The sequence below is a fragment of the Pediculus humanus genome, genomic scaffold (genome assembly GCF_000006295.1).
Source record: "Pediculus humanus corporis 1103172107516 genomic scaffold, whole genome shotgun sequence".
Lineage (NCBI taxonomy): Eukaryota > Metazoa > Arthropoda > Insecta > Psocodea > Pediculidae > Pediculus > Pediculus humanus.
In genome coordinates this window covers 145,431-155,652 of record NW_002987132.1, presented here as the reverse complement: position 1 = coordinate 155,652, position 10,222 = coordinate 145,431, and the positions used below count along the sequence as shown (strand labels likewise).

The 10,222-nt window shown below is 26.6% G+C and overlaps 3 protein-coding genes across 3 annotated transcripts; all 3 read right to left on the bottom strand.

The window, feature by feature from the left end:
- Window positions 1-167: 167 nt before the first annotated feature.
- On the bottom strand, window positions 168-869 carry Phum_PHUM169200 (uncharacterized protein; the record flags this gene model as incomplete). The annotated part of the gene is made up of 2 exons (XM_002424972.1): window positions 168-256; window positions 392-869. 2 exons carry the CDS (start codon window positions 867-869, stop codon window positions 168-170), a joined length of 567 nt encoding a protein of 188 aa, XP_002425017.1.
- A 4,439-nt stretch (window positions 870-5,308) lies between these two features.
- Window positions 5,309-5,685, bottom strand: Phum_PHUM169190 (uncharacterized protein; the record flags this gene model as incomplete). Its single annotated transcript, XM_002424971.1, has 2 exons — window positions 5,309-5,317; window positions 5,419-5,685. The coding sequence occupies 2 exons, from the start codon at window positions 5,683-5,685 to the stop codon at window positions 5,309-5,311; spliced, it is 276 nt and encodes a 91-aa protein (XP_002425016.1).
- A 3,728-nt stretch (window positions 5,686-9,413) lies between these two features.
- Window positions 9,414-9,813, bottom strand: Phum_PHUM169180 (uncharacterized protein; the record flags this gene model as incomplete). The annotated part of the gene is made up of 2 exons (XM_002424970.1): window positions 9,414-9,433; window positions 9,645-9,813. 2 exons carry the CDS (start codon window positions 9,811-9,813, stop codon window positions 9,414-9,416), a joined length of 189 nt encoding a protein of 62 aa, XP_002425015.1.
- Window positions 9,814-10,222: the final 409 nt, after the last annotated feature.

The following is a 10,222-nucleotide window of genomic DNA, read 5'->3' as shown; positions in this document are numbered from 1 at the left end:
GGCGTTTATATTATATATTTATTTCGAAAAAATTCCATGTGCGTGTACCTGATGTGTGTCACGAAATTCTTTCATCGTATTATCTAATCGTCAATAACGGAATTTCCGGTTTTATTTTTTAATAAAACCAAAAAAATTTCGTTACGTTCGAACCGTTTGAATTGTCTTCACGTTTTTTTTTTAAAAGAAAAAATAATGATAAAAATAATTCGATCGGGAATACATATTTCGAAGATTAAATTATAATTATTATTGTCTAAAGACACTTTATTTTTTTTTTATAAATTAATTACAACACGAAATAACCGATCGGATAAAAAGTAAACGCGAATTTTTTTAAAAATATTATTATTACTTTCGATTAATAATTATTTTTTGTGAACGTTAGTACACGATCTTCCTCTTTTGGCAAGAGAACGGCACAAATCTGGTGACCCGACGATATCCCCTAAGAAAACACTTAATAAATAATATTTTCTACTGTCTACAGGTTTGTCTTCGTACATGGCAAATACGTTGTCCCAATCTAAAACTTTATTTTCCGTTTCCAATTTGTTTGCTCTTTCTGCGTATTTTTCGCAAACGTTTTCGTAAACGCAAAATTTTTCACCCATTTCCTCGATCAATTTCCGTTCGACTTCCATCACGTTCATTTCGTCGGGAAATGCTGATCTCTTACCTCTTTTATGATAAGTCGAAGGATTTACGGCGTAAGCGAGTTTTTTAACGAAATTTGATAGTTTCACAGCTATCATAATAACCGGAAATCCGATCAATTGAACGGGTACTTCGAAATCTTGTCCGTACACTCCCGTCGATGTAAATTCGAAAACGGTTAATATTAAAAAACAAAACCACAAAAGACGCATGATGATTGTTTATTTTCGTTTGTTTGTTTTGTTGTTATTATAATAATAACTTTATTCACCGTGTTTCACATGTGCACTGTCGATATTCGGCGGGTGTGCGCCACCAACAAACAAACAAACACGCACTTACACTCACACACTCTTCTGAGTGCCAAACGAAAGTGAAACTCCTCTAAGCTAAACTTGAGCCATATTTTTAGTTGTTGCCTTATGTAAGAATTATTATTATTATTATTATTATTATTATTCATTTTAGGCTCCATAATGTTAGAAGACCTGATTAATTATTTTTTCTCTTATTGCATCCTCCGTTTTTTGCTAGAATATTTTTTTTTTTCGTAATAGTTTATCGAAAGTGAAAGTATCGAGTGCCAAACCCCCACCAACAACATACACGAAGAAACACGAGACTAAAAATTTTTTTTTCGGTTGTTTCGTTTGTTTATATTTGTTTTTTTTTTTTTTCGAAATTTTTAATAACGATAACAACAATCCGCGACGCCCACCTGTCGTCGATTCATTTCTGCCCAAACCCACAACCTTTTCCGCCATTTTGAATTTTTTGGCGCGGGACAAACGTTTTATTCTTCTTCCTTTTTATCAATAGGAAAACAAACCGTTAAACGGAAACAATCGTTTTCCTTTACAAAATCAAGGGTGTTGAATTGTGACGCACGCACGCACCCATTCACGCACGCACGTGAAAACAATGACGATGATGATGATGATGGGGAAGGTGAAGATTTTGGGTTGATGATAGTATTCGGAAGAAAAAGGAAAGAAGAATGGTTAAAGAGGAAACTGATACGTGTGTTCATCGCACCATAAATTAAACGGGTAATTAAACATTTTCAACTAATTGGCGATAAACGCAACCGACAACAACGTTCGTTTGTTCGGTCCGGTTGAAAAAATAAAATTAAAAAACTAAAATAATTAAGTGATTATTTATGGTTAATTTATTTATAATTTTTTTCTTTTTTTCTTTTGCCACGTGCGCGAAAAAAATTTAATTACGGGAAAAATTTTGGCAACGTTGCCGATTTATATAACACATCGTGGATATTGAAAAGGTGTAAACTTGCTTGTCGGTGGTGGGAGGAATGGGAATAAATTTCTTACTGTATTCATAATTTCATTTCCGTATCCTGTTTTCTTTGAAAATTCTCAGTTTTTCTTTAAAATTATTGTAACCGCAGACGGGTTTTGTTTTACGTTTCCGGTATAAACATCCCCATAAAGTTTATATCAACACGAAAATTTTCATTAAAAATTGTTCGGTTGTAAATTTTCCTCTTATTTTTCTTTCAAACCTCAAAATATAAAAATTTTTTTTTTATTTTTTTATTTTTGCTAAATAACAATACTCCCCCCATGCATTGTTTAATATTCGCGCGAGTGCTTTAAATTATTCTGGCGCCACGTTTATAAATTTTAACGTCTTTTACGTATATATTTAGAATAGATTCGTGTGTGTGTGTAAGTACGACGTGCGTGTGTAGTGGTAATAGAAAATATTAAATCGTTTAACCGAATTAAAGAAATAAATGGATAATTTGATTTACACTTTGCCGTCGATGTTCCTCTGCCACGTTTAAATTAAATATTTTCATTTTTAATTCCACGTATATAAATAATAAAATAAATACGCGTCGATGCACTCCTTGAATCTCATCGTTACGATCGAGTAATGACTACGATAATAAAAATAAATCAAACGCGGAAAAGGAAAGAAAAATCATTGAGGGGAAGGAGTAGAAGAAGTGATGAAGGAAGAGAAAGGAAAGAGAGAGAGAGAGAGAGAAAGAACGGAAATACGTAGATTTGTGATTTTAAGAATGCGTTATAACACACACACACACACACACACACACGGGACGACCCTTAAATACAAAAATAAAATGAAAAACGGTTAAAGTAAAATATTTTTAGGGGTTGATTATAGCGTCGTATGAGTGCAGCCCTCGGGGGTTATTTAAATACATTCGGACAGATGGTAGTGACCCACGTGACAATGGGACAACACGTGTACTTACTCATCACATAGTGCGTACGAGTAAATAATAAAATTTTGAGGTAATTACACACTCTTTCCCGTTGAAAGTATTCAGATTTGGTAATGTGCTCTAAAGTGACCGACCCCCTCCTTCCTCCCCTCCCTCCCCGCCTCTCCCTTCCCCCCATAATTATACAACAAACTACAAATAAGTTAGTTTCGTAAAATTATATCGTTTGGTGGTTTTGCCATTTGCGGACGTGAAAATCCATTCAAATAAATAAATAAATAATAAATTATTATTATTTTGTCACCCGATTATTATTATTATTATTAACCGTACGTTAAAAAATAATAATTTTTGTCGTCTGCGTGAAAAATTACCGGAAGTAGAAAAAAAAATATTTTTTTTCGTTCGCCCCTTCCTCCTTCTCCTCTTTTTTACGTAACTTTTTTCCTTTTCTTGTTTTCTTGAATTTCTGGTTATAAAAAAATTGAAGGGAGGAAGGAAGAGGAAGCGGAAGGTAAAAAAAAAAAAAAAAGTAGAAAGAAAAATAAACGACGACGGGAAAGGGGGTTAGATCAAATAGCAGACGACAAAAAAATCCGTGAAAACTCGCGAACAATATGAAAGAGTGGTAAAAATGAGTTTTTGAGCTTTTTTTTTTGTTTTTATTCCTTTTTTTTATTCGAAATTTTTTTTTTCGTGCGTCATCAAATTCGATCCGCCATTTTTTATTGTAATAACCTCAAAAAAAAAAAAAAAAATTTCTTAAAAAGGATTTCACGGGAATGCAAAATGAGAAAATATAACGGAAAAAAAAGAAAAAAAATTTTTTTTTCCTTTTTTTTTTTTTTTTAATTTTGGTAGAAACCGGAAACGGAGGCAAGCAGAAGACGTTTCTTTTTTTTCTCGGTTAAAGAATAATTAAATAATTAATTAGTAGTGTTCGTTCGTGTGTCTATAATTCTCACATTTCTTTTAGCAAAAAGAAAGATTTTGTCAAAGGAAAAAGAAAATCTTTTTACTGTTGACCCTTTGATTTTTCAAAATGGCTACATTACAGGAATCGTAGAGAGAAGACAAAAAAGGAAAGAAAAAAAAAAGGTTTTTGTTTATTATTTAAAAAAAGGTTTTGTAATCTTAAACCGACCGCAACAGGACCGAATTCGGACTCGAATCTTATTTTATGCTTTTAGTTTTCCTTAATTAATAACAACAAACGTCTTTAGAAAGTTTAAAAACGCTTGAATTCTCTCACTAATTCTTATAATTAAAGTAATATTTAAATATAAATAAAAACAAACGTTTGTTTGTTTGTTCGTTCGTTCGCTTGTTTGTTTTCAACCGGTTTTATTTAAAAAATAAATTTTTTTTTTCTTTAAAAAAAATAAAATTTATTTATTTATTATTATCATTATTACTAAAACTTTTATAATAAAACAAACGCACGAATCCACACGCACAATATTTATAAGGTTAAAGGTCAAAGTTTTTAAATAAAACATATAGTTTATCTATAAGAAAAATATATATATATAAAATATCAACATTTTCTACTGACACGAATCGTAAAAAAAAAAAAAAAAAACTTTTCTTCAACCTTTTCCACTTTCGTATAAAAAAAAAAAATGTCTTCTTATCAGTAACCATTTACTTTTTTTTTTTTTCAAATTTAAAAGGGATAAGAAAAGAAAGAAAGAAAGAAAAGAAAAGAAAAAATTGACCGTGGCACCAGACGAAATTCATCGTTTTTATTTATTTATTTTTTTCAACGACAAAATTTCATACACATATAAAAATTTAAAATATAAAAAGAAAGAAAAAGCACAAGAAGAAAATATAAAAAATACGAATGAGTTTGATAAGCAAATTATTGTAACAATTGATACAAATCAATTAATAATTTGTTCATCTTAAACTTAACAATCAATAGTAACGATAATAATGATAATAATAACAATAATAATAATGATAATGATAAAGGTAAAAATTTAAATTTTTTTACTTTAAAAAATTTCATTTTTTGGCGCCATTTTTTTTTTATTTATTTTAAAATTTACGTTTTTTTATACTACGTGCGCGTTCGAAATGAAATTTAATAAAAATTATTATTATTATTATTACAATAAAAAAAGGTTAAATTAATAATAATAACGATTTTTATAAAAAAAAAAAAAAAATTAGGTAACAAATTTTTTTTTTCTTTGCAAATACAGATGAATTAATTTTATCACTAATGATAACAAAAAAAAAATTATTTACAAATAAAATTACAAAAAAACTACAAAACGATAATAATAATAATGATAATGATAATAAAAATATTTACAAACTTTAAAAATTATTCATCTGACGGATTTATATAATATAAATATATTTATATGAAGATTGCAGATCCGTCCCAGCCTATTCGATTGATAATTAATATAATTATTATTATTAATATGACTAGATAACACAAAAAAATAATTTTATTTTAAAGCGGTGCGTGTGTGCGTGTGTGCGCGCACTCTCACGCACCCACACTTACGTCATTATCTTAATTTAACCTTTTTCATCATTTGCAAAACTTGCAAACCGGGTATGGGACAAGAGGGATAAAAATTATAACAACCGGTACCTTCAATGCCGGCAATCAATTGTCCCATGTGAGCTGCAAAATGATATTTAGACGTGACTTCAGCCGTCATGCTAATGGACGTGTCACTAATAAGATCCAATAAATATTTTTCCGTTTCCGTCAATCTTTCCCTATGCGGCGTCGCATTTAATTCGCATATCAATTTTGGCAAACATGCTTTTTTTATTTTTGCCATTAATGCGGATTTTGCTATCGGCGTCGAGGCTGAAACAAAAAAAAATAATAATAATAAAATTATTTGTGTTTTGTAATCGATAGCATTCGTTTCCTTATTACGCTACTGAAAAAAACGACAAAAATTAATTAATTTTTTTTTTTAAACTTATATTTTAATTAGTTATGAGCGAATTGTTTTGCATGTTTGCATGTATGTTTTTTTTTTTTTTTAAATGGCGACGATTGAAATCATGTTGGTAGCACTTGTTTTTGGGTAGGAGAGAAACAAAGAGTGAGAGAGAAAACTGTTCTATAAAAAAAAAAAAATAATAATAACAAAAATTACATTTAAAAATCCTAAAGAAAAGAACAAAGAAAAGTTTTTTTTGTTTTTTAAAAAATAAAATTAATTATTATGCTATAAATATAGTAACTTATAGTGCTATATTTAGAAAATTTAATAATTAAAACTACTTATATGTATTCAAACATTCTAATAATAATTAAAAATAATTTCATTTGTAATAATTTAAAGAATGTTTGTATAAATAATTTGTAACTCTTATTTATAGATTGAAAATTCCACGCTATAAAAATATAGTATATATTTATAAACTGAAATTTAAAAAAAAAAAAAATTGATTTCACTCGCCTTTATAAATAAATAATTTAAATTTAACTTTCTTCATTATTATTATTAATAATAATAATAAAAATAAAAGCGAGGTGATTAATTAAAAACTTTTCGTACTAAAATCTATAAACTATTTTGTACTTTATAGAGCTATAAAGGAACTATAAAATTTTTTATTGATAATTTTAATAAATAAGATCTGCTTGATAAAGTTAAAAAAAAAAAAAAATTTTTTTTTATTAATCTTCTGCCACGTCATTATATCAAGAATCTTTTTTTTTTTACCCAAAAATATAATTTGACACTCAGATTATTTAATTTAATTTAATTTTTTTTTTCATTCACTCTCTTTCCCGACACCTTTTTTTCCCTTCCTTTTTCTCTTTCCTTTTTCTATTTTCTTTTTTCTTTTTTCCTTATTTTTCACGGCGCAAAAAAAAGAAAAATCTCAACATTTGCTTTTCCTTTTTTTTTTTTATTATCATTACACGACAAATTATACATATAAACTTTTTTTTTCCTTTTTTCCTTTTTCTTTTTTTTTAATCTTTTATTTCCTTTGTCGATTTCATCCTCCTTTTCATCCCTTCATTCCCTTCTTACATTAGTCAAATGAGTTCAAAAAAAATTCCTTTTTATTTATTATAAAAATTTAAACCTTTACGATGAAAGAAGACATTTTTTTTTTTTTTTTTTTAGACCTCCCGATGATAATCTATTATGTTATCATCATTTTATCATGACATTTTTTTTTTTTTTCAATGCGATGACGTGCAAAGGAAAAAACTAATAATAATAATAATAATAATAATAATCGGACAAGAAGAAAATATATCCATGTTATTAATTTTATATACTATCGAAGGGGTTGTTCGTTATTATTAAATATTTTTAAGTAGCCTTTTTTGAGGTAGTGGTGGTAGTAGTAGTAGTAGTAGCAACCTGCTGTGAAGGTCCGGATTTATTTGTAGTAGCATAAACACTTTGAAAATAATAATAAAAAGTTGTTTGTTTGTTTGTTTGTTCATTTGTCGTTATATATATATAAAATTCGTTCGTTTTTATATAAATTTGTCCGATTGGACATATTCTTGTAACGGATCATTCAAATATTTGACAAGTTCGTGACCTTTAATGTCGTCATCTTATTTATAACCAGTCTGCTACTATTGCTACTGCTACGATTTCTCTCATTCTTTTACATTAAAAATAATAATAATAATAATAATAATAATAATAATAATAATAATAATAATAATAATAATAAATTTGTTAGCTTATGAAATTTAGATCGTGAGAATTTTTATTAACCCGTGTCAAAAAATTCAAAAAAAAAAAAAAAATTTATAGTTTATAGTTATAGAATATCCTGAGAACAAAAAAACGACGATAATAATAATAATAATGATAATAAGCGCCAAAAATTTATGTTGAATTTTTTTTTGCTGATTTTCAATTTTTTTCTTATTTTTTTTTTGCCTCGTAAAACATTTTTTTTTTATATAAATCGATTCGTTTGATCAGCAAAATAATAATAATAATAATAACGATTCTTTTCATAATTTTTTAAACATTGGAAAAAAATATTATTATTATTATTACTTTTGTTTCATAAGCTAATAAGAGTACACAAAAGTTTTTTTTGTTTTGTTTTTATAACGCACACGTGACGTAATAAAATATGGCGGTTAACAATCGTCGATTGAATCGTTTATTAAAATTAATTTATTTCGTTTCTTTTTAATAATAAAATTTAAAATAAAAACATGTCACGTGATGTTTTAATACGATAATAATAATAATAATAATGATAGTCCTTTTTTTTGTTGTAAAAATGATGCGAAAATGTTTCATTGTAGCGCTATAAATAAATTAAATTTTTAAAAATATTAATTGTAACCTTAGTGAAAATATTTTACAGGAAAGAGAAAAAGAAAAAAACCGGAAATTATTTGATAATAATACTGATAAGCGTGGTATTTACGGATTCGTATAAAAAAAAAAATCAGACGACATTTTTTTTTTTTTTATCAAATCAAATTAATAAAAAAAAAAAAAAAACGCAAAATGTCGCGTTTTAATTAAAATGATATTTTTTTTTAATTTAATCACACACGCAGACACGTGGATCGTTGATATCGATCGTTTTTATTACGAAAAAAAAAATTCCAGAACGTTCCAGCGTTCAAAAAAAAAACCGGAATAAAATTTAATAAAATTTTTTCATTCCAGAAAAAAAAGAAAAAAAAAAAATCCCCGAGTAATTTCATCAAATCATTTCGAGATGAATAACCAAAAAATTAAAAAAAAAAAAAAAAAATTTACGACCGGAAAATGCACTTCCGTTTCCGCTTTACAATCCGTAATAAATTTTTTTTTCGATTTGAAGGGAAAATCAAATTGATCGTAGAAAGAATTATTATCGATTATTGATAATAATTAATTTTGCGTTTTTTTTTTTTTTTAATTGCGGGGAAAAAAAAAATTTAAACGGAAATGATTTGCGTTTATTTTATTCCGATGGATATTTTTTAATAAAAAAAAAGGCGGGAAAAAAATTTAACGAAGGGAAAACGAGAATAAAATTTTAAATAAAAAAAACAATTTACTGGAAAAAAAAATTTTTTTTTTTTTTTTTTTTTTTTCCAGTAATCGTTTTTAATATTATTCATAACGAACGGTTTATAACGAACGCGTGACGTTCGAAAAATATTATCATTATTATTATCTTTTTTTAAAAAAAAAAGTTATTAACCGACGTCATTGCGTAATAATTTTTAACGTAACATTTTTACTAAATTTAGGTCAAAAGAATTTTTTTTTTCTTTCTTTTTTTACCTTTGCACAATTTTTTTTTACGCGAGACTAATTTTTTTTAAACGAATTATTCATTTTTACTTTGTGCTATAAAGTAAAAATTTGCTATAATTTAAAGCGATTTATAGAAGGCAAAAAAAACGAATTTATAGCGTTTTTTTTCTCACGTAGACAAACGATCGTTAAATTACAATAAAAAAAAAAAATTTTTTTTAAACGAAATTCACACAAAGTGAAAGTTATCATATTAAAAAAAATATATATAAATCCTCTATAAATGTATTTCTATAAATTATTTAAATAGTTTTGTCTTCTGCTATAAAAACAAAATAATATACGATAAGTTAAAAAATAAAAAATAACCTTGAAATGGAAAAAAATATGATCTTTAAAAACTTTGAAAAAAAAAAACAATTAAAAGACGCTCTATAAGACCCGTTTTTATAGCTCTCTATAGCTTAATAATAATGATAATGATAATTATAATAATAATGATAATGATAATAATAATAAAAATGAATTCTTACATAAAAAATTAAGTGGATGATCGTCATCGTCGTCATCGTCATCGTCATCATCATCTCTTTCGGTGGTGAAATCTTCAACGGATGACGACGTATCAGATAATTTTCCTTTACCTGAACTTTTAACACCTGAACTTTTTATAGTTATAGCATCAGGTGATAATCCGAACATGTTAAATAAAAAATTTATTATTGTCGTTATATCACCGACGAGAAAAAAAAAAAATCCAATTATAAATATAGCACGTAAAATTCCACGATCCATTTTTACATTATAGTTGTTCCATCGATAAATTTATAGACTATAATCGTTGTCGGTTTACTAAAAAAAAAATATACGCATTATCAATATAGAAAATACAATTTTAGTAAAAAAAATATAGCGTTAATATAGCGCGATTTTTGTTTGTTAGTTGACAAAAACGTCCTCCCAGTTAAAATTTATTGCATTATTTAATTTTTTTTTACAAAACAAAAAAAATTTCTTTTTTCGTCTGCTACGTGTTTACTTTATTATCGTTATCATCATCGTCGTCGTATTGTGTTTTGGTGAAATAAAAATATTTCGATCGATTAAATTA